General features: G+C 38.3%; 1 protein-coding gene across 1 annotated transcript; it reads right to left on the bottom strand.

Annotated features, from left to right (window-relative positions):
• Positions 1 to 17,253: 17,253 nt before the first annotated feature.
• On the bottom strand, positions 17,254 to 18,079 carry LOC135706657 (cuticle protein AMP1A-like). Its single transcript, XM_065228302.1, has 2 exons — positions 18,035 to 18,079; positions 17,254 to 17,697 (listed from the first exon to the last, which is right to left on the bottom strand). The coding sequence occupies exons 1-2, from the start codon at positions 18,047 to 18,049 to the stop codon at positions 17,254 to 17,256; spliced, it is 459 nt and encodes a 152-aa protein (XP_065084374.1). The 5' UTR covers positions 18,050 to 18,079.
• Positions 18,080 to 25,469: the final 7,390 nt, after the last annotated feature.

Raw genomic sequence — 25,469 nt, 5'->3', positions numbered from 1 at the left:
TTTTTTAATGCAAACGTTAGTTGTAAATATGAAGTTTTTCACCCAATTACATGAGATAAACTTAGAGTTATTTCGGCTGGAGTAGGTAATGTTAATGCTAGAGTTATTCAAGATTGCTTTCATGTCATTGGCCACATCTTTCTGGACCTTATTAATGAATCATTGCAAACTGGACATGTGCCTCAAATTTGGAAGAAATCCTTAGTGGTCCCTATTCAAAAAGTTACTGGTTCGATTAAAGCCGAAGAGTTTCATCCCATCAACATGTTGCACACATTAGAGAAAATTTTAGAACTTGTTGTTAAAGGCCAGCTGTTGGAGTATTTAAATAGTAATAGTTTGTTGATACCAGAAAAATCGGGATATCGGGAAGGTCATGCTTGTGAAACCGCGTTAAATTTGGTATTAGCGAAGTGGAAAAACATCTTGGAGTGTAAAGATACGATAGATGCTGTTTTTTTTTTTTTTTTGATCTTAAACGCGCTTTTGAAACAATTTCTATGTCCTTATTGTTAAGATCAATCAAGCGCTTTGGAATTACGAGTACTGCATATAAATAGTTTGAAAGTTATTTGTCTGACAGAACTCAACGGACTGTTGTTAATGATTCTGTTTCCAATCCCGTGGGGAATAACCTTGGAGTGCCCCAGGGAAGTGTATTAGGGCCACTGTTATTTATTATGCATATAAATGACTTGCGACGCGTTTTACGATTTTGCGATGTTAATCTTTTTACAGATGATACTGTGTTATTCATTGCAGCTAAGGATTTAGATGATGCCGTTCTACACTTGAATGAAGATTTGCGTTCTCTAAGTAGATGGTTGAAGTATGAATTTATGGTAATTTTGCGGAATCGATTAAATGAGAACGGGTCTGTTGTAATTGATGATGAGACTATTGATCGCATTCGGGAGATTAAATATCTTGGCGTGATTATTGATGTCAACCTTAAATTCAACTCTCACATTGATAATGTCATCAAGAAAATTGCCAAGAAGTATGGAATTCTATGTCAATTGACTATTGCCAGTAAAATACAGCTGACAAATCAATCATCTCTCCTCATCTAGACTTTTGCTCTTTCATTTTATTTCTGGCCAATGCAACACAAATATCGAGACTACAGCGCTTGCAGAGTAAAATAATGCGTTTGATTTTGACTTCCTCAACTTTGATACTAGACGCCTTACAGTGGTTGTCGGTGAAGCAAAGATTTGTATATTTGACTATGGTGTTCATTTTTAAAGTAGTTAACGGTTTGCTGCAAACGGCGCCGTTGGTGTAGTGGTAAGCGTGATTACCTCTCACCCCAGCAGGCCTGGGTTCAATACCAGTCGGCGCCGCCGGGATGTTCTGAGGCATAACACCTCTGATCACGCCTTCCTTCGGATGGGAAGTCCAGGTGTGGGAGCTGCCTTCCTGGCACGTCGGTAGCATTGGTGCTCAGCACGGAAAACAAGATCAACGGAAAAAACAAACCAAAGGAAAAAAAAACGGTTTGCTGCCTCGATATTTATGTGATCGAATTGAAAGAGGAAGTGACTTTCATAGATATAATACTAGAAACGCGGTTGGAATAAGAGCACCACATTTCTTGACTTGTGCTTCACAAAATTCATTATATTATAAAGGAATAAATGTTTTCAATTTGATGCCTAGACATATAAAACGTTCAGCAAAACTTATAAAATTTAAAAGACACTGCATTCCACACGTTAAAACTGTCTTTTGAACAGATACCCAGTGATTTTTTTTTTTGAATTGGCAAATTATGTATCTTGACGAAGTTATATTAACGGATAACGATAATTTAATAATTATTATTATTATTAATTATTATTATGCAAAAACTATTTCTGTTCGCCACGATGGTGATGATGGATTTTTAATATTTGATTAATAGTTGTAGATTAAAAAAAAAAGTAGTGTACAAAGGTTTGAGCCTCACGCGCGTATCACGGCTATAGAGGACTTATTTAAAAAAAATAAAATGATAGAAAAATGCAATTTTGAAGATTATTTGGAAGATACCTTGACTTAGCAGTAAGTGTTGGGGGTTCGTGAGTATTCCTTACATTGCTGAAAATTGTAATAGCATCAGATTGCGGGGTTGCTAGTGTAATAGGATGCTGTGTTGATTGTTCATTAACTCTTGAGTGCTTGTAATACTTATTTATACTTGTAATACTTATATAATATGTATTATAATATAATATAATATATAGTATAATATAACATAAAAAATATCATATATAATATATATATATAATATAATATAATATAATATGTAATACTTATATAATACTTGTATACTTGTAATACTTATTAATACTTATTTTAAGTGGACAAAAAGGCGAACTAAGAGGTGGACGCCTGAGCTTTTCCACATTTATATCGCTGTGAAGCAACTGTAAACTCTAGAGGACATTTATATCTGTAACGGTAACCAGTTCGATTTTGTTTGCTATCCTGGTTAAAATGTCATATTTAATTATCTTAAAGAAAAATCGTCCAGCTCAAACCATTGTAGGGGTAAGAGGTGGGACCATCATCATCATCATCATTCCTGGCGTCGGTAGCATTGGTGCTAAGCACGGAAAACAAAATCGACGAAAAACAAATCGAGGAAAAAACAATTATATGATTTGGCCATTTTCATTACGTTGGAAGCGTTTTGAAACTATTGTTGTGCAAAATAGATTTTATAATTAAGGTCTGTTGAGCTGTTAAGATTACAAACGATAATAATTTCTGAGCGCCTATAATATGTTTTACTTTATAAAAGTACCATGACACCCAGTCGGATCAATAACCCAGAACAAGACTCTGCAAATCCCACAAGGAGTTGATTGAACTAAAACCAACTGGAATGCATCGATATTATTATCGACTAGTAACTGTGGCGGTTTCAGTCGTAATTTGAGCCTGATTCGCTCACCGCGAATTGCATACATAGATCAAATTGTAGCAAGTTGGCACTCTTCTGATTGGCTGCTCAGATGGTTGCGACTTATTTTGCTATCGGGCAAGTTTTCCTTTTCATTTGATGCGACGACAGCAACTGACGACGCACTGAAAGGGAATCCGGTTCGGTGAGTAATCACATCTGTGGAAGCTATTGAAGCCGCACGGATGGACAGATTGAAACCGTGTTACACACATTAACCGGGCGTGCTGTGGGTATTGACGACCTGGATAGAGAGAAGAGAGGAAGATCAACTTCCCCCGATGGGTTCAATCGATCGTCGTCGTCGCCGCCATCACCGTGGAGGAACTGGTGACAGATTTTTCCTGTCGCATCGCGTGCAGCCACCGATAGTACGTAAGCCGGTTCGTTACTAGCTGTGTGAACGTGTTGATAATCGAAAGTTGAAACGTCTTATTAGTAGGATGACATTTTAATACTTCAACCACTGGAACTTCCTGTGGGTTGAATAAGTTAACCATTTGGAACGGTGGACAATGTGTCTGTATTACAAGCAACCTTAGTTACAAACTTTTCTTAAAATGCACCGAAACCAGTTCACTGAAAATGTTCAATTATATCTTGAGCATAAATCTCACTGGTATACAACATAAACGCTGCATGATCTCATTACAAAAAAAAAAATGCAGCGGAAACATGTTGCTTCCCCGATCATCTGTTGTCAGAAAACATTCTTTCAAGCCCAGCTATTAAATCCATCAATCTTATCAAAGAAAATCCACAGCCATACATAATCTCACCCAAGTCTATCGAGGGAGGTAACCTTCAGCGGTCGAAACGGGGCCGCCAAGCTTGTACGGTCTCACGAATATCCGGCGGCTATTGTTAATATCCCATCAAGTCAATCCGATCATCAATTGTTCCAACCAACAACCGATCGGCCGGGGCACACGAACGAACACTCTCCGGTGCACTACGCCAATAATCGTCCACTTCACAAAAAAGGGATCCGTGACGAACGGAAGAAAGCCCCGCCATCAACTATTCGCGAACATACAGCACACGGTCAAACAACAACAGCAACATCCACATCAGATCGCATCTCAATAATATCATTATTTTCACCCTCGCAGGCTTTCCACGAACGACGCTGGCCATATTCCATAGATATGTACATAATGGGCAGATTGCAATTTTCTGGATTCGACTCGTTCCTTCGTGGTGTGGCCTTAAGAGCCCGAGAACCGATACACGATATGGGAAAAGGTGGATGAACGACGTCGAGAATAGAGAGCTTGAGAGTGCAAACTTCAAACAGGATCGAATAGGATGGGAACACAAAATTATCGCTTAACCGTTGACCGTATCTTTCGCAGAATTGGATCCGCTTTTGCAATGTAAGGTGGAATGTTTAGATAAAAACATTAAGCCAAAGAGGATACTTAAAATTGCTCTGATAGTAATAAAACGGTTTGGAAAAAGAGGTTTCGTTCGCGTCAAGAATGCTGGCTATTTAATTTGATATAATATTGAAACTATTCCGCTTCTGTCGAGGGTGGAGCATAATGGTATGAAACACTGAGTGCTTGTGAAGGTATACTCCCAGATTATATTACAGACATGGATAAAAATCATACAGAATTTGTCAGGTTTCACCGCATGCACATCTTCTGTAATGTGGTCGTCTGAAAACTTTTTAAATAATTTTGAAATTTTTATGTTAGCATATTTTTCGGCTGGAAAATCATTTTGTGATGCGTTTTATTGTATGGACTGCCAATACATTAATTGTAAGAAAACATCCAGAGGATCTAAGAAATCAACTATTTCATTTGATGGTCAGATAGCATAGCATATAGTCTATATAATGGTAAACCAATACATTTTGCTGAATTAGTGGTTTGAGATTAGTGGTTTTTCCCACACATCAAAATTTGCAAAACAAGCGTCGCATTATACACCTGGCCACATCCGTACAATCATAGGGCATAGGAAGGAAAATTAACCCAACATCTACTTGAAAAGGTGCAGTGATCCTATACTACCTTCATAGATGGTAGGAACATTTGTGTTAGTAGGAAATGGTAAATATTTAGGGATCTCTATTCGGCAATATGATGTGGCATTCCTTAGAGCAGTCGATAAAGGCGCAGCTACAAGACAAGACAATGCTACGTACGCATACCAAAGCACGTTTATTTAATGATTGTAGGGACAGCCATTGTTGCATGACGTGCCGTATCACCTTAAAGCTCTCGAAATACTTTTTCATCATAACTATTTATTCCACATAATATAATGGCACTCCACGAAACGAATTCAAATATTTACTCGAATATTTACTTCACATATACTTTGTTAAGACTGTAGAACATCAACATCTGAACTCCAGGCACTTTGCTGGACCTAAGATATGTTGTCAATACAACTCATGTGCCACGTGATGTGATGCGGTCCAACAAAGCTGATTCGAATAATAAGTCTAAACATTGTGCAAGACTTTGTTGAGCATGTAGAACTTCAAGATCTTAAGTCCAGGAAAAATTTGGAGATCCCGAAATACTTTGTCATTAAAACTATATCCCACATGATATAATGGTGCTCTACAAATCTCTGCGGGCTGAACAAAGTAATCGGAACAAGGAACAATACCTCGTTGAGTCTGTACCCAGACAACCAGAGGTCGTATAACAATGTACAGACAGTATCGTAAATAACCACCGTTTATGTCACTTTCACATATGAGTATGACATACTCAGCATTATGTTTAAGATAAATCCCATATTTCCGACTTATATGCGATGAATCATTTCTCCGTCATACTGTATTACAGATAAAATCGGATTACATCGTAATTTGTTTTCAAATTGAGTTTTTTATTAAAGGTTTAATCGTATATGATGTCAAATCAACTCGTTTAAAAAAATTAAAATTTGCACGTATATGGCCTCCACTTTTGTAGGTATAAGCCCTTTTTTGCATTCTAAACGATTTGTTTGTTTGTATATATGTTTGTATATCACAGAAACAACTTTGAATATACGTACATTCTGGTTGTCTGGGTATATCATCATGATGATCGTACAGATGATTGATGATGATGTTATGAGGCACTTCAAAGCTCTATGGAATTGTATATAAAATCAGGACATCGTTCAAGACCTTGCTGAACCTTTAAAGCTTCAAGATCCAAACATTAGGATAACTTGGAGACCCCATATTAGTTTGCATCATAGTTATGTATCCCACATGATATTATGGAGCTCCACGAAACTCAATGGGATTAAATACTTCGTCAGGACGTCGTAGAATACCTTGGTCTGTAAATTATTCAGATCCAAACTTAAGGATAATAATAACTCGAAATACTTCATTATCTCAACTATACATTCCACATGCTATTATGGGGATCCACGAACGTTTACTGGTTCTGTGATTTATTCGAGTCATAGTAGAATACCTAGTTGAGTCTGTAGAACTTCAAGATCAGATCTCCAGGATGATTTTAAGAATCAAAAAGATTTTGATAACTTGGCTATATATCTCACATGATGATGAGATGATGATGATGATGATGATGTGATGATGATGAGCTTCCACGAAGTGCAGAGGGTTCAACAAATTCGAATGAGCCTGTAAAATATCCTGATTTTTAGACAATTTGGAGATTCATAGATATTTTGATAATCAAACAATATGCTTTCCATTGAGTTGTGGGACTCCATGAAGCTATTAGAATGATATGATTAATTTGGTAACTCATATAAGACATCGTTGAGTCTGTAGAGCTTCAAGACAAGGTCTCAAACAATCATTTAAGATAAACAATATTTTTCGGAATTATAAAATCATGAGATGTTATGACCATAATTTTTATATTTAAGATACAAGAAGAGGTTGCAAGGTATGGGTTTAATATATAAAACCTGTCAATTTTTCATCCTGAGAGTCGCAATCAACGATTTTATCACTTATCACTCACACACTCACTCACTCTCTCAGCGATCATAAAATCGCTAATTTTGAATCTTAGAATGCAAAATTGACAGGTTTTATATGTCAAACACATACTTTGCAGGTTCTTCCTGTAGCATTTAAAAGAGTAAAATTCCAAATTAAGCATTCCTGGTTAATAATTCAGCTTATTGCTATTTTAAAAACCTTTTATAATCTTTCGCGAAAATCAAAATCTTTCTTGTTTTGAAAATAAATTTAAAGCTGCTCTCAATCCATCCATAAAACTGTTCTGTAAATCAATCACAAACTTCATTAGCAATTGTTTATTAATGCCTTGATAAAATACTCTATAAAGTTGTTCTATCATTATAAAAGCAACCATAAAACCAATCGGTTTAAAATGAGCAAAAAGCATATATTGTTGTTGTTTGGACTTGTTAAAGTGTATCATAAAATCCCATTACTCTGTTTCCAAATTCAACTTAAAAATTGGATCCTCATAGTGAATAAAAGAAAAATTTATGACAAGGAAATCTCGAAGAGTAGACGAAGTAGGATGAAAAATTCAAGCGATGTTAACGATCGAAGGATAGTCAATTTCAGCAACGACTGAGCATCTGGCGTTTGCATCACGTTCTGACCGGTGTTGACCGTCTCCTTTATCAAACAGTCTAAAAACAGGGCAGCCTTCTCCAGATCGGACGAACGAAATAATTTGCATTTGTACCTACACCAAACCAGTTAAACTGTCAGTAAGTGAAGATTGGTTGGTTTCCGATTCATAACAGTAATTTTATTCAGCGAAAAGTTCAAAATTTCACTCACGTGTACTTAATTGAAACTGCATCGTTTGATGGTGCACTTCGGGAACCAAATTTTAAGCCAACGCCATATTACAATTGTTTTGTTTGATTTTTACAGTCTTCGTTTTCAATGTGAATTTCCTTGTATATAACTTTATTTTGGTCAATTTTGCAATGAGCAGATATTTATATATTTATATTGTATTTACTTGTCTTCGTATAATAAAAACGCACAGACAGAATTATTAATGTCTAGTTAAAGAACTAATCCTATTTTTAAACATGTTTTCGAAATATTAAAATCATAATCTTCACGCGATTCGTTGAAACGACGGCAGCAAACATCCAGTGGATTGTTTTGACCGTAGACTGTACGATGCTGAGGAATACGGAGAAGGTCATTTTGTCGCGTCTGCCTAGCCGGTGCATTGAACTGGATTTTCCCTAGAAATTAAGCACAATCTACATTGTTGTCCAGAATGTCGAATATGAACAGCCGTTGCAGAAGAATCCTTCTATCAGCCAATGTTGAAAGACGAATTAAAGCACAGCGATCCTCGTACGGCGGAAGAACAACCGGATCGTTCCATGGTAACAGTCGTAGAGCGTAGCGGACAAAGTTACGTTGAATCTTTTCAATGCGAAAGCAAAGCGTGACGTGATACGGTGCCCATACTAGAACGCCATATTCCAGTATGCTACGCACTAGCGAACAATACAATGTTTTTAGACAGTATACATCCTCAAATTGCTGCGTGTTGCGCTTGATGAATCCTAGTATCGCATATGCTTTGGCGGTGGTTGTTGCAATGTGCTCGGTGAATTTCAGCTTACTGTCCAGTATTAATCCAAGATCCTTGATTGATGACACACGGTTGACACTTGAAGCGTTCATCTTATATTTAATCGAAAATGGCAGTTGTCCTACACAGCTAAAAAAAAGTAGTGTAAATTTCCGTTACTATGATGCACATAAATGGAGCGTCATATATCATACAAGTTTAGATTATAGATCGTGTATTCCATATATTGTATGCAACTGTCCACTTTTGTTTGCAACATTTCTTGCAAGCTGCTAGTTTACGTGAAAAGGAAGTTTACATGTATCAATGTTTGTATGCATGGATGTTTACATCGCCAGTAAAATTCAGAATTTTTTGGTGTGTAGATCGGTTGAACGAGATGATTTTACATTTACGAATATTCACTTCCATTCTGTTTAATGAGCACCATTCAAGAAGCTAGTCAATATCCATCTGAAGAGCGTAACAATCGACCATGAAGGTTATCAGGCGGAAGAATTTCAGGTCATCAGCGAACATGTACTTCGGTGATCTGATGAGTCCGCACAGATCGTTAACAGACAGCACGAAAAGTAATGGTCCCAAATGACTTCCTTGGGGAACCCCGGAAGTCATTGAGAACGTTTCAGATGAGGATCCACCGAGGCGTACAAAAACCCAACGCTCAGACAAGTACGATTCAATCCATTGGGTAAGCCACTGAGGGAATCCCATGCGTTTGAGTTTTTCCACTGCCAGTGCATGCGGCACTTTGTCGAATGCTTTAGAAAAGTCGACATAAACTGCATCGACCTGTTGTCGTTTTTCAAGGCTGTCCACAAGAGAAGGAACGTAGCACATCAGGTTGGTTGTTATTGACCGCTTCCTGACAAATCCATGCTGACTCTCTGATATCACATGTTGAACGTTACGATACAAAGAATTATGGACAAGACTCACCAAGACTTTTGGAAAGCAACTCAAAATCGAAATTGCACGATAATTTTCGACGTCATTAACATTACCACTTTTATGAATGGGAGTGATGGCTGCAGTTTTCCATTTGTTGGAAAATATGCCCTCCGAAAGAGATCTGTTGAAGAGTATACTCACAGGCAAAGCGATTGACTCCGCACACCGATTGATGAAGAAAGGTGACAGACGATCTGGACCTGCTCCTTTCGAAGTGTCGATAGAAACCAGCTTAGCAAAAACATCTTGCCGACAGAAGTTGTAGACGGTCACGTTCAAGTCGTAGTGCGGCAAATTGCTCAAGTACGATTCAGTCAAAGGTGGTCGGTTGTTACTTACCCTTCGAAAGAACGCCGAGAACAGATTTGCAGATTCTGATGGAGATTCAGCTGCCTAACCTTGGTAACGCAGATGTCGAGGCATTCTGTTGGATTGCTTACGGGTCTTCACATATTGCCAGAATTGTTGGGGGTCCTGTTTCAAACTTGCTTCAGTACGATGAATGTAGCAGCATTGTGCATGCAAAGAGTTATATTCGCTCTCTAAGTCACGCAGCTCAGCCTTATGCTGTTTATTCCTAGACCGAAAGTAACGCTTCCTTGCCCTGCGTAGACGATTTCACAGCCCTTGCAGTTCATTGTTCTACCATTGTTTTTTTTTTTTTTTTTTTATCTCTTTATTTGTTCCAAATTCAAAATAAATTACATTTCATTTTAACCTAGGTGCTCCAGTTACTGCAGTAACGTACCAGCCTTAATTGTTATGATATATATCTAAGTGTTTTTACATTGTTCATGTCTTGGCAATTCAGTATTTTAAACAGGTTTTTTAACCTGCATGTCAGTATAACAATTGATATCTTAAAACTAAAAACTAAAACTAAATCTTATCTAAGTATAAAGGGAATTAATCGTTGCAATTGAGGATTGCAACGATTTTTGCCTGAAATTATTAATTATTTTGTTGGACATTTGTTCTAAAGTCTCAACATTCGAAATTCTATGTACTTCGGTTGTACTGTACCAGGGAGGCAACTTCAAAATCATTTTCAGAATTTTGTTCTGAATCCTTTGAAGTGCTTTTTTCCTGGTAGCGCAGCAACAAGACCATATTGGCACAGCGTAAAGCATGGCCGGTCTAAAAACTTGTTTAAATATTAGAAGTTTATTCGTCAGGCAAAGTTTGGATTTCCTGTTTATAAGAGGATACAAACATTTTATATATTTATTACATTTGGCTTGAATGCCCTCAATGTGATCTTTAAAAGTTAATTTTTGGTCAAGTATTAATCCAAGATATTTCACTTGGTTTGACCAGGAAATTGGAACTCCGTTCATAGTGACTATGTGACTACTACTAGGTTTCAAAAACGAAGCTCTAGGCTTATGTGGAAATATTATAAGTTGAGTTTTGGAAGCGTTGGGAGAAATCTTCCATTTTTGTAAATAAGAAGAGAAAATATCTAAACTTTTCTGCAGTCTGCTGCAAATAACACGAAGACTTCTTCCTTTAGCGGAAATGCCTGTGTCATCAGCGAACAAAGATTTGTGGCAACCCTGAGGCAAATCAGGGAGGTCCGAAGTGAAAATGTTATACAATATAGGCCCAAGAATGCTACCCTGAGGAACTCCTGCCCTAACAGGTAGTCGATTAGATTTGGAATTTTGATAATTTACTTGAAGAGTTCTGTCAGTTAAATAATTTTGAACTAATTTCATAATATAAAGTGGAAAATTAAACTTTTTCAATTTAGCAATCAAACCTTCATGCCAAACACTGTCGAATGCTTTTTCTATGTCTAGAAGAGCAACTCCAGTTGAGTGGCCTTCAGATTTGTTTGAACGAATTAAATTGTTAACTCTTAAGAGTTGATGAGTAGTTGAATGCCCATGGCGAAATCCAAACTGCTCATCTGCAAAAATTGAGTTCGTATTGATGTGAAGCATCATTCTATTCAAAATTATCTTTTCAAAAAGTTTACTTATTGAAGAAAGCAAACTTATTGGACGGTAGCTAGAAGCTTCAGCTGGATTTTTATCCGGCTTCAAAACAACTTTTGCATTTTCCATTTATCAGGAAAGCAAGCCAAATGGAAACATCTGTTAAATAATTTTACCAAGAAAGACAAGGTACTCTCTGGGAGTTTTTTGATGAGGATATAGAAAATTCCATCATCACCTGGAGCTTTCATATTTTGAAATTTTTTAGTTATAGACCTTACTTCGTCCAAATCAGTCCCACAGGAATCATCAAAAATATTTTCCCGAGAGAAAATATTCAGAAAATCCCGAGCAACCTGATTCTCAATAGGACTAGTAAGACCCAAACTGAAATTATGGGAACTCTCGAATTGCTTAGCAAGTTTCTGAGCTTTTTCCAAATTTGTGATCAAAATTTTACCACCTTCTTTAAGCGCTGGAATAGGCTTTTGAGGTTTTTTCAAAATTTTTGTGAGTTTCCAAAAGGGTTTGGAACTCGGGTCTAATTTAGAAATATTATTTTCAAAAGTTTTGTTCCTCAGGGCAGAGAATCGCTTTTTAATTTGTTTTTGCAAATCCCGCCAGATAACTTTCATGGCAGGATCACGTGTTCTTTGATATTGTCTCCTACGGACATTTTTAAGACGGATCGAGAGCTGAAGATCATCGTCTATTATAATTGAATCGAATTTAACCTCGCATTTTGGTACTGAGGCAGCTCTTGCTTCAACTATAGAAGTAGTCAGAGATTCAAGAGCATAATTAATTTCATCTTTGGTTTGCAAAGGAATGTTTGGATCGAAGTTATATTCCATAAATGTTCGATACTGCTCCCAATCAGCTCTATGGTAATTGAAAGTAGAGCTGTTGGGATTACAAATTATTTCTTGGGATATTTCAAAAGTTACTGGAAGGTGATCAGAACCGAAGTCAGCATGGGTAACCAATTGGCTACAAAGTTGTCATGAATCAGTTAAGACCAAATCAATAGTGGAGGGATTTCTTGCAGAAGAAAAGCATGTTGGGCTGTTTGGATATTGAATAGTGTAATAACCTGCAGAACAATCATCAAACAGAATATTACCATTGGAATTGCTTTGAGCATTATTCCATGAGCGGTGTTTTGCATTAAAATCACCAATAATGAAGAATTTAGACCTATGACGGGTAAGTTTCTGGAGGTCACCCTTGAGAAAATTCTTTTGCTGGCCTACGCATTGGAATGGCAAATAGGCAGCTATAAACGTAAGTTGTCCAAATTTTGTATCAACAGAAACTCCCAAAGTTTCAAAAACTTTGGTTTCAAATGAAGAAAGAATTTTATGTTTGATTCGTCTATGAATAATGATGGCAACGCCACCACAGGGTCCATCAAGACGATCATTTCTATAAATCAAGTAATTTGCGTCCTTCTTAACCTTATGGGCAGGTTTAAGGAACGTTTCAGTTATAACGGCAATATGCACGTTATGAACTCTCAAAAAGTTTAATAGCTCGTCTTCATTATCTTTAAGAGATCGAGCATTCCAATTTACAATATTTAATGCTTTAAAATCCATTACTGAATTTTAAAGTCATGACAATATTATTTGCAAATTTTACTCCAGTTTGAATAGCATCAAACATGGAGTTAGATTTAAGCATATCAGAAATCATGTCAATTAATGAATTCTGTAAAAATTCCATTTTGGGGGCAGTAATGCTTCCTAAGTCAAAATTGTCAAAATTTCCGTTAGAACGTTGGTTAGTATTTTGATTTCTACCCGCTGCAATAGCAGCATAGGTAGCTCCATTAACTCGCTGAACATTGTTAGCAGCGAGGGGAGTAGGTACAGATGAAACATTTGAAGCAGGGGAGATATTTGTACCTACGGGTACGAATGTAGAATTTGTTCCTCGCTGACCGTTGTTAACAGCAGAGGAATTTGTACCTGGTCGGAAACGTGGAGCGTTTCCTACCTGACGGTTAGAACGAGATTGTAGGATCGCTTTGCGAGTCTTACATTCCCAAAAATTGGATTTGTGGTTTTCACCACAATTTGAACATTTAAATTTCTTAGGATCTTCCTTCACAGGACAGTCGTCCTTTGCGTGAGAGGAATCACCACAATTCATGCATTTAGCTGGCATGTAGCAATTTTTAGTTCCGTGACCCCATCCCTGGCACTTACGGCACTGGGTGAGGTTTTGGAAATTTCCTCCAGTCTTCCTGAAGTGTTCCCACTTCACTCGGACATGGAGCATAAGGCTAGCTTTTTCTAAGGCCTTAAGGTTGTTTAGTTCACTAGACTTGAAGTGAACTAAATAAAAATCATTAGAAATCCCGTTGCGCGAATCGCCAGGACGGGATTTCATTTTCATTTTGATTACTTGGAGTGGCACAACTCCAAGTAATTTTGCCAGTTCATCTTTGATCTGATCCAGGGATTCACCACTGGGCAGTCCTTTCATGACAACCTTGAACACACGTTCAGTTTTGGTGTCGTAAGTAAAAAATTTGTGCTTCTTCTCAGTAAGATACTTGAGAAGACATTTAAATCCGTCCAAGGTTTCAGCCAATACACGGCATTCACCCCGACGTCCAATTTGTAGTGAAAACTTAACTTTCACGAAATTCAAAAGTTCCATGCGAAGAGCATGGAAATCGGTAGTGGTTATCACAATAGGGGGAATCTTTTCCTTCTTGGCATTAAGCCGGGAAAGTTTACTAGAATTTTTCTTGGATGATGGATCATTCTCATCATCCGTGAGCAAATCAAATTGATTACTCAAATTAATTTCATCAGAAGGGGGGTCAAGAGTTTGCCCCTTTCTTTTGCGTTTAGGCGCCATGGCGGCAGTAAATTTTTATCCAAATCGACTTCCAAGCAGATTACTATAAGAATCTGAAGGATCGAAGAGGAATTTTCCAAATCGATATCCAAGAAGGATTACCTCGGGTAGGGTCCAAACAAGGATCGAAGAGGAATAAGAGTTGAACAAGGTAGAAAATTTTTACAGGTTGAGCACTGAAAAGTGCTGTTTAAATTTGTTGTAGCTTTAGGTAGTAGTAACACTTCCTTCAGCAAAAAGCAAATAGATCCGCACGGCAAGAGAGCACGATGCGGACTTTTCTACCATTGTTGTTTCTTCCTGTGGGTGTCGATCCGTTGTTTTAGAGGCACAACTTCGCTGATGATTCCATAAAGCTTGTCGTAGAATATCGATACCGCTTCGTCGACACTGCAACCAATTAGAAGATTCACCCATCCGACGTCCGAAATCATTGAGCTCAAAACTGCAAAATCACATCGCTTGATGTCATAATCTAACGGATCAGTTGCTCGGGAAATTTCACATTCGCTTGCAGTTTCAATCACAAGCACCAATGGTTTATGATGTTCATCAACACGCAGTAGGGGTGACGGGGGCTGCACAAGCTCGAGTACATTGATATCAGTAGAGAAAACCAAATCTAGTATCCTTCCATTCGCATTACCATAATGATTCAACTGATGCAGACCATTAGCGATGAACGATTCAACCACAGTGAACTCCTGCTCAGAAGACGTATTTGTAGCTAGCAAACATCGCAATTCATCATCATGGTCCCAATTCAAGAAGGGTAGATTGTAGTCACCAACAACAACAACCAAACCACGATCACCCGCTTGATCCATCAGTCTTTGAACACATGAACAGTGCTGTTCATACAATGCATTGTCGCTGTTGGGAGGAAGATAAATACAACAGACGAAGAGTTCAAATGTAGGCAGCTTGATCCGAACGATTATTTGCTCCAGACACTCGGTACCAGCAATCGAAACAGCGGCACTGTTCAATGCATTACGGACGCCGACCAATCAGTGTTCACTCGGCTGTCGACAAAAGCAGGCCACTCTCGATGTGTGCTACGCGATCGTCTGTTTACTCGGCAGCAACCATTGTGTGGTCCTCCTGATTGTTCTTCATCAGCAGTTCTTTCGGTCGATGCGTCGTCGACTTTGGAAAGCAACCGTTTCGTGATGAGTGTGTGAGTGCTGACCACGTTTTGCGTCCATTGCTGCAATGGACGCGCTCTGACCCTCGTTGGCGTACAACAATTTGCCATACAATGAAACTACTGGAAGCGGCTCCAGTTCTGATGGAGGAGGCTTTTTGGATAGCGGAAGATAAAGTGTTTATTGTGTTGTACCTTTTGACTATAGCTTTAAGATGTATTGTATAGTGACCATGAATCCTCGGCTCTGTTAAGTTAATTCGGTTGAGCCTTATCAAATAAATTATTATACAGGACGCCGACCAAAACACCACCACCTCGTCGAAATTGGCTTGTTCTGGCGTTGCGATCACAGCGATAGATTATATAGTTGTGTGATAATTCAGAATTTGAAATATCAGCACCGAGAAAGGTTTCGGTGAAAGCTATCACATCGTAGTCAGATTGGGATAGTGCTAGGGTAAACGCTCCTATAGTTGCGGTACGTTAGAAGCGTTAGGTTCCTATAGTTGTGTATTGAGTCTCCATACACAACTATAGGAACCTAACGCTTCTAACGTACCGCAACTATAGGAGCGTTTCCCCTAGCAGTACTTGGTTTGTTTTGGTGCGTAACCCACGTACATTCTGGTTGTACAGCGTGGACGTACAATGTATATTGTTAGTGAATTGTTGCTGTCTATCAGTGGAGTCTGGATGTAAAGGAGTGGTTGTGTTTCGGGACTGTGTTGTTGTGGTTATTGCCATATCAGTTGAACAGCTGATCATCTGTGAGGCTGCACCGATATCTAGGGCGCCCAGTGAACTACTGTGTTGTGAGTCCGAAGCGAAAAATAGGCCGATCCGACGATGATTGCTTGGAATCGAATGGACGAAATATTATTCCTTGTTGCCACGTCGATCCAAAGAGGGCTTGTTCCTGCAGCTGCAAACCAATTCCGACTTTGAAGGAAACAAAAGTAAGTTCGTTAAGATTTTTGCCTTTGGGAACTAACTTAGTTACTTCAATGTCATCATCAGTGTCGAGATTATCCTTGACGAGCTTTTCGATTTGAGTTGCTCATGCTGAAGGGTCGAAACCGTCAAGTACAGCCAAAACTTCTTTTGCTTTTTAGCTGTTGCAAGGATTCTAAATTCGGCCTAACGCATTGAAACGCCATTCAAACACATTTGAATTCACTTCGGCCTATCGGATGAAGATAAAAATTGATTCGGTCGGAGCGCTTCTTTTGATTTTGAGAGCAATGGGTGCAAACATTCATATCACGCGTTCTCATTGACTTCGTTCCGTAGCTTATTAACTAAAGCATCGTACCAAACGCATAATTGACTTGTTTACTCTGAAATCATGGAGTTATTTGAAGTTTTCTGCTCGATAGGCCCAAAATGGGTGATTAGGCCGAAGTAGTTCTCTACCCTATTGTAGAACAACATTGATGGAGAAATTATATAATTATCTGTAAACGGTGATTTTTGACAGCTGATTTCGTGTTGGAGTTCCCGAGGGATCAAACCGGTTATAGTCCATCAAATATGTGGATTCCATGGTGTAACTCCTCCAAGAGAATCTGTCGAAGTTGTTCAACGAAAGGCCTAAAATTGGCCAAGTCACTAATAAAAACGGCAGTTTATGCTTCAACTTCAACTCACTGATTCACTGACCCTTCAAATCTGCAATAAAAATACGCTCGGCATGTCATTTTTTAAATATTCTCATTTATGTACACACTTAGAACCTACACGCATTACACTAATCATTCCGTATCTAATGTTTTGAAATATGTACAAAGTTCCACCCCATGTGAAACAACGCACCATCGCACAGCCATTGGTGTAGCCTTAGCCTCGACTTTACCCCTGAGTAGCCTTCAATCGGGCAATGGTAGCGTCCAGATTGCCGATATCAAAATCAGGATTGTTGGCAGCACGCAGATCCTCCAGCATCCTGATCACGTGATCTGGCGCTGGAGGTTCTACCGGAAGATGGGCACCCTGTGGCTGGAAACCGCTCTCATCGGCAACGTACGTCACCCGGTATTCGACACCGTCCGGAGCAACGAACGAGAATTCCCCGTTGGCGTCGATGCCGTTGTCGCTTCGCTGGTTGGCCCGTATTCCGTTGCTAGTTTCGTAGTTGTACGCATAGCTACCGTCACCGTTGATGATCTGATCCTGGGTATGGACGGTAGCATCGGCATCCATTCCACTACGGGCAGCATCTCGGACAACTCGTACGTCTGATGATTCCTTTGGTGGAGCAGCCATGGCCATGGCTAACACCAATGAGGCAAAGAACTGTTAGGAGGAGACACAGGTTGATTAAACGACCTCGTTTTTCCATTTACAAATTTTCAAAAATGCATCATTAACAACGAATCAATTAACATTTTACACGAAAATGTTACCACACTCATATTGGATAATTTCCAACACATGTTGGAAATGTCACAAACACAGTTCATCTCATTTGCACTTTTCCAACAGGTTGATGATATATCGGTTCGAGCTAACTTTATTTGTGCTAATATTATGCTAATCGAATCGTTGCACCGGCAAATTCATCGCGGAATTAACTTTTCGGCACCGTTTCGTTTCGCTGCTGCTAGGAAAATTTATTAAGTTGTCGACTCACCACTTTCTTGTACATTTTCAAACCTGAAGAAGCTTAACGGACTAGATGATATGTAAACGGAAAACTCTGTGAGACTGATATCTTTTGAGATGCTGGCCGGTGGTTTTATACAGATTTTGGGACATGACCGAATCATCTGGAAGTGGAAGAGTTGATTTATTCAAACGCGGTCACCCTCCCCCGCCACTATGGGACATTTGATAGTGCAGTGTGTGATCTAACGATCTTTTCGCGGTAATATTCAACGGTAACATCGAAGGAAAGATATTCAAATTTGTCGATGTGAAAATTGAACTAGGAAAGTCTTCATCTGATCGTTAAATATCACTTAAATGTCATTTCGAGTGATAAAATCTGATTTCGTAACAATCTGTATGCAAAGAAAAAGTCAATCACTGATAATTTAACTAGCGCCAATGAACGCTGTACATAATGAACTTTTAACTAAAAAGTGATTAACACGAGCTTGAACCGTTCACCTCGCATGGCCTCTACTAGGAAGCACTTGACAGGTTCACCAGACAGTCAAAATATTCTCATCCTTTCACTCAGCCTACCACAGCAGCAGCACGAGCACGGTAGCTACTACTTTGGCAACCCATGCCCAGCTATGTAATCAAACATTTCTACGCTATCATCAATTTTCCATGCCTGGTCCGGAGAGACGAAAAGAACCTTCTGAGTAAGCAATTCTTCACCTTCTGTGGAGAAGAGTTCGACACAGTCGGATCGTCAAAGTGTACACACGTTAAAGGGTAGGTCGTTGTTTGCGGCATGACTATTGTAATAAAAAGAGTGGATATTTTAAAATTGGACACGCTAGGGCCGGCAGAGAATAGCCGCTTGACCAAACTAAGGACGACGATTGGGAAAAGAGAACGAAGTTAAAGCTATTTGTGCGTCGATGTACCTAGCGCTGGCTTGCGAAGGCTCCGTTGTCGTGTGTAAATTAAGGGTTCTATGATTATTTACAGTTACCGTAGGCTGTTTTTATTTCATCAGGTTGGGTGCAATGCAAAATCCTCCTTGCAAATTGACTCATAATTTATTTTAAATTTCACTGTCGATGTAATTATGGGAATAATGTTCAGGTACTATTTTTAACATGCACCTGCCTGGTAGGACGAGAATATCAACTTTCAATCAAAGTGTTTTGCTACTTCATACGGGAAGTTTAAGATTTTCAGAGTTGTGAGGAAATGCTTTACTAATATAAACATGTAGTTTAAGTGCGATAATAGATTAGCCAGAGGAAGTTCTGAAGAGAATTGATTGTTAGTTCCGCTATAGTACGGCAGTATGAAAATTTAAAAGAAGTTGACATTGAGCGAAAGGTTATTAATTCGACAATACTAATCACACGTGCACTCCTTCGCCTAATGCATACATTGATGGATCAGGGGATTTGAGGCATGTCCTCAAATCCACAGGCAAAAGAGTACGCGTTTGACTTATATATACTGCCGCTCATGGCAAGTCCGCCGCATATCACAAATCAGAAAACCAAGAAAAATACGTTTTAAGTGGAAGTTTAGCGCCCCGAAAATATAACAATCATTTCGGCACGTTTTTATTTTTCTAAAAATGTTGGGAAAAATATATAAAACTAAAAAAATCAGCTTCTTCCTTTGATTCTCGAAAAAAATAAAATGCAAAAATATTTTTTCTATCTTTTTATGAAAAATAATTGAGCTTTCAGCAAAACCGAAAGTTCGATGTTTTGTGGTTTTTGAGCACAACTTTAGCCATGATGACTTTAAAAAAAAAAATTACACGCGAATTTTCTTTAAAAAATTAGAAAAAAATGTGATTGTTTAAGATTTTCAATATCTTATAGTATATAGTCTTAATAAAATTCGGAGCGGTGAACTTCCTCTTAAGTACTTTCGTACCATTGCATCTTATGTGATGGGACAATTCGTTTGGTTGTTTTTCCAAACTTTTCCAGAACAAAGTTGTTGAGTTCAATATAACGATTATAAGGGTCATTGCTAACACTTCCATTGAAAAACTTATTTTTGACAAAAACGGAATAGGGACCGACTTGCGATGAGCGGCAGTATATTGTCTGCGGCTGTGGAATAGTTCTAGCACCGTTAATCACTATCTAAAGCTCCTCATTGCCGAAAGCGTTTCCAGGCAATGGTGTGTTATAATGCAACTCTTGTTTACCCACCTATTCATCAACGTAGTCATCTCAGAAAGAAGCAGTAGGGTGATGTTGCGTGATGTACCATCATCAACATTGTTGACGGTTACAATCATCAATATCAAATCAATAGCTATTTTAACTTTTTCAAATTTGGGAACAGAATATCAATAATTGCTATTAGTTTAATTGATGTAAGTGATAAAATAACAAAAAATCTATGGGACCATAACTGAGAAAAAGGAAACCCGAGCAAAGTAGGATATCAAAATACCATCAAAATCATATCAAATTATGTTTTTGAAATGATATTGATAACATATTTTGACAAGCTATTTTTTAAATATCGGTAGAATTAATATTCTGATATTAGTTTTATATTTCTAAAAAATATAATTTAAAACAAAATTTGATATTTTATAAAATGAGCATCCACATTTATCTTTGAAATCTATTTTTTAATTTTTTTTTTACGAGTCAATCAGGATGCTTGCTGTTTTGTTTATGAACATCACAAAGACAATTTTGATTTTTAAAGTTATATTTACCAACATTTATTACCAGCTAATTGAATTTACAAGTCGATATAACTGTTAGAAATCGATATAAGTGATAATTATCGATAGAACTGATTGAACTATAGGTTTGTTTTTATTTTGAATACATGAAAACTTTTTAATATTTTTTTTTTATTTTGAATCTTTATATCAACCAATAGATTTCAAAACATTCAGATCACTAAATTTGATATCATGATATCAAAATAATAACTTATAATTTTTGTCCTACCATAGTTAACATAACAAATTGATTACATATTTTGTTTATTATTAACGAAATTACTAATTTCAAACGCATACATGGATTTGCTATCAAGAAAACATGATTTGTTATCTTTATAATATCCTTCATATACCATTTAGATCTCATTTTCCTTATGATTACTGTTAACTCGACCACACGGTAAGCAAAATATGTTATCACGAACGCTTATATCAAAATATTTAGTTTTCATTTTGTTCTCATTCTCTGCTCGGGTAGTCATAGTTAGTTGTTGGCATATCTAAACAATAGCAAAAATCATAGGAAACTAATATAATATTTTGCTTTTATACCTCACCAAGCTATACCCGATCAGAGAATGAAAACAGAATGAAAACTAGATTTGATATTTTGATATAAGCGTTCGTCAGGAAACGGCGTTACAGAAACTTGACCACCTAGGCCTCCCCATCTGGTTCATCAGATGGCTTTGCTCATACCTCTGTGGCAGATCTGCGTATGTTAAGATTGACCCACACAAATCCAGATCATTTCTTGCGTCGTCAGATGTTCCTTCAAGGAAGTCCTCGTGGACCGCTAATCTCCATATTATTCATCAACGATATGTGCTCGCTCCTTCACTTCGGTAAACTAATGTATGCTGATGACTTGAAGCTATATCGAGTTATCATCCGCCTTGGATTGCGCTGCCATGCAGGATGACTTGCGTTGACTCGAAAACTGATGTAATTTAAACGGTATGGAAGCGAATGCCAGCAAATTAAAAATCATCAGCTTCTGCAGGACTCGCTCTCCGCTGTGCTTTGATTATCAGACTCAAACACCCACTAGAAGGAGTTATGAGTTGCTGAACACATCTGATGAGATTCTCTGCTATTACCGCAAAATTATTCGCAATGCTAGGTTTTATTCAGCATACTTTTGCTGATTTTGATAAAAATGATGTTCTTCTCTCTCGTTCGGAGTATTTTGGACGTCCAAGCTTGGGCTCCTCACCATGCCACTTAGAGCGATCATATTGAGCGGGTTCAGAAAAAAGGTCCCCCTTGGAATGACGCACAACAACATCCTCCCTACGTGGATATATGCCAACTCATCGAAATGAGTACTCTATCATGGAGAAAGACTTTGTTGTTTGTTTTCGACATTATCTCTGGCAATATTGATTGCCCCGACCTGATGTGTAGTATTAACTTCAATGTTCCGGCAAGAAGGCTTTGTAGCCAACCATAACTGTGGCTACCAAGGCATCGCACCAACTACGGTCAGAACATCCCGTTAAACCGTTGTTGGAAAAGCTTCAATGATGTGTACTCCCTTTAAGACCCTGGTCAATCTAAAATGATGTTTATATCATTAATTAGTAGCGTTTAATTAGTTTATCAACAGTCTGTACAATTGATAAATACAAATAATGACCCACCATAATTTCTTTCATGCTTCAATACTTCATATCTTTCACTGGTGAACATTTCAGAGTGGCATGTCTTACCATTTTTGAGATATGATCGAAAATGTCACGGAAACATAAAGGAACTAAAGGAAAGCTAGTGCTGTATGTGTATGTGTGTGTATTCAATCTAATCCCCACTGGCCGGCAGTGGAATTATGGAAGAAATTTGCTTACAACAATCCTTGATGTAATAATTTAAAGCAAGTTTAGTCCGGGAGTTAGAAAGCGATAGCTCTACTGCAGGTTCAGCAACCCATTTCAGAATGCCTGGTAATTCACGTCCATTCCGAGGTTACTTTCACGTACAATAAGCCCCGCATGTAAACACTACCGTTATCATATGAATAATGGTACTGCAAAAACACTTCCAGATTTCGAAATGTGATGTTTCGAAATCTGGCGCGTATTTAGTAACATATGGAAATATGCATTTATGATTGATTATAAATCAGATGGATCTCACCAAATTCTGCCTCCGAAAAAGGACCGGTTTGTTCACTCGCGGTAATCGAAAAAATCTTCCGCGTTGTTTTACAACCCAACACGACATTTTGAATCACACCCTGCGCTTCGGTCAGAGAGCGTATAGGGCGTCGTTGTGCCAATTTGGTCGTGGCACATTTCGAGTATGAGAGAGTAATTGCAGTTAGCTCAAAAGTGCCTGAGAAAAATGCAAGTACTTCCGCAGATTACCCGAAGTTGTGATAGTGAAGGTATGATCACAGAAAAGCAGACATAACACTCTTAAAACGTTCATAAAAATCGTTTTTAACGGTCAATTTAAATGTTTTTTAGTTGGTAGTACTGCCATTTGTGGTGCACATAATCAATTCCCTAGCGTTTGACGTTTACACACTACAACCATCTGTTGAGTGTATTGCCCATTAAAGTTTATACGACAGATGGCGGTAGGGTTTACAATTATAAATTTTTAATGTGTTGTGTATGCTTGTCTGTGAAATAACATTGAGGTAACGTTAGGATAAATTCAAAACATTGAGAAATATTACGCATCACTTTCAGAAATACTTCACTTCGCAACCGATGAACCATTCTGACGGCCATATGAGTACCCAAGTAACCATATAGTCGCAATATAGCTTGTATATTCTTACTTTGCTTGAGTATGGTTAGTTGGGGAATCTGATGAAACTGTCACTTCTTGAAACTGATCCCTTTCGTATTTCTTTCATTCTCCTTTCGCAAACGGAGCGCTCGATGGACCAGTGACTTTGGACGTGAGCCTCGTCCCAGATCACCATGGCAATTCAATAACATATGGTGGACATCAAACCGACCAAAAAATGCGGAATCATATTAGAACCAACCAACCAAGGACTGTCTACGGAAGGAAATTGCTGGTGAAGCACGGAATGAAATACCAAGCGTTAGAGAAAAAGTCCAAGGGATTCCAAAAGAAGCAAATAACGACGGAATATTTTCGAACCTGGAAGTGTGTATGTATCACCAATATCCATTTGATAACGGTGATGCATACATGCGGGGCTTATTGTGAGTGAAAGTAACCTCGGAATGGGCGTGACTCTCCAGATATTCTGAAATGGGTTGCTGGATCTGCAAGAGAGCTATCACCTTCTAACTCCCGGACTAAAGCTGTCTACAATGACCATAAACGCGACATTGTAGAGAGAGTTCTTCCATAATAACAGTGCCGGCCAGTGGGGGTTAGAGGGAACACACACACACTCTCACACACACACACACACACACACACACACACACACACACACACACACACACACACACACACACACACACACACACACACACACACACACACACACACATATATATATACACACACACACACACACACACACACACACACACACACACACACACACACACATATATACACACACACACACACACACACACACACACACACACACACACACACACACGCACACACACACACACACACACACACACACACACACACACACACACACACACACACACACACACACACACACACATACACACACACACACACACACACACACACACACACACACACACACACACACACACACACACACACACACACACACACACACACACGACATTTTGAATCACATTCGAAGTTTTTCATTTGCACTGAATTGCTTGACACCTCATTCGCGTGCATCCTCCGGAAGGCAGAACGCCAGCACCAAAAAAAGAAAAAAAAATACCCGGTAAAACTCTTCTTGGGAGGGAGGCAAAGCACCAAAAACAAGCGAAATGAAAAACCGACCGACGCGACACCACAGCAACACAGCTACTTGAAACAAATTCTTGTCCCAGATTTTTCACGTTAATTACAATATCACTAAAAAAAACTTCTTAAGACGTGATAGATCTAAATTTAAAATTAACCACACGCGAAAACTAATATTTGTTTGCTTTGGTACAATTTAAAAAATATGCGAAAAACAGATGAAATCAGCGCCAGCGAAAACAAAACCAACCGCTCGCGGGCAGAGCCTACTGCGTTTTTTTCACATCCACTCGAACTAAAGGAAAGCTAGTGCTGTGCTTAAATTAGAAACCATCACTCATATATGTTCAGAAAAATAACTTATGTTGGTCAATTGTTAATTTTTAATGAGTGACTATATTTAGATTTAAGTGTTTCATTGATACTACCAAGTCAGATGGACTGTAGTAATAATAATAAATAAATAATTAAATGGAACAGACTTTAAACAATGGTTTAACGTGCCCATTTTACCCCCACCACCCCTATATGGAACAGCTAAACTTTATCTTCCTTAGAACGACCTAGGAATTCCCACCGTCCCATGAGAAAATTATCATATTTCACCTTCATTTTCTATGCATTCAATTTCCCATTTCACGGGGTTACAAGAGGACAAAAGTCACAATTAACATCTCTCACCGACAGCCAATTCACCTTTCATTCGCATCAACCAAGAGAACCAAGCCTACCAGAACGACGCTGAGCAGCAAATGAAATGGCACCAAAATCCTGTCTGGAAATTAAATACCCGTTTTAGAATCGACACTTTATTACTCCCCACTGG

This window comes from Ochlerotatus camptorhynchus, unplaced genomic scaffold, assembly GCF_037179485.1.
Source record: "Ochlerotatus camptorhynchus isolate MF236.1 unplaced genomic scaffold, CSIRO-AGI_Acam_v1.1 ptg000284l, whole genome shotgun sequence".
In the NCBI taxonomy this organism is placed as follows: domain Eukaryota; kingdom Metazoa; phylum Arthropoda; class Insecta; order Diptera; family Culicidae; genus Ochlerotatus; species Ochlerotatus camptorhynchus.
This window is presented reverse-complemented; position numbering and strand designations above follow the sequence as displayed.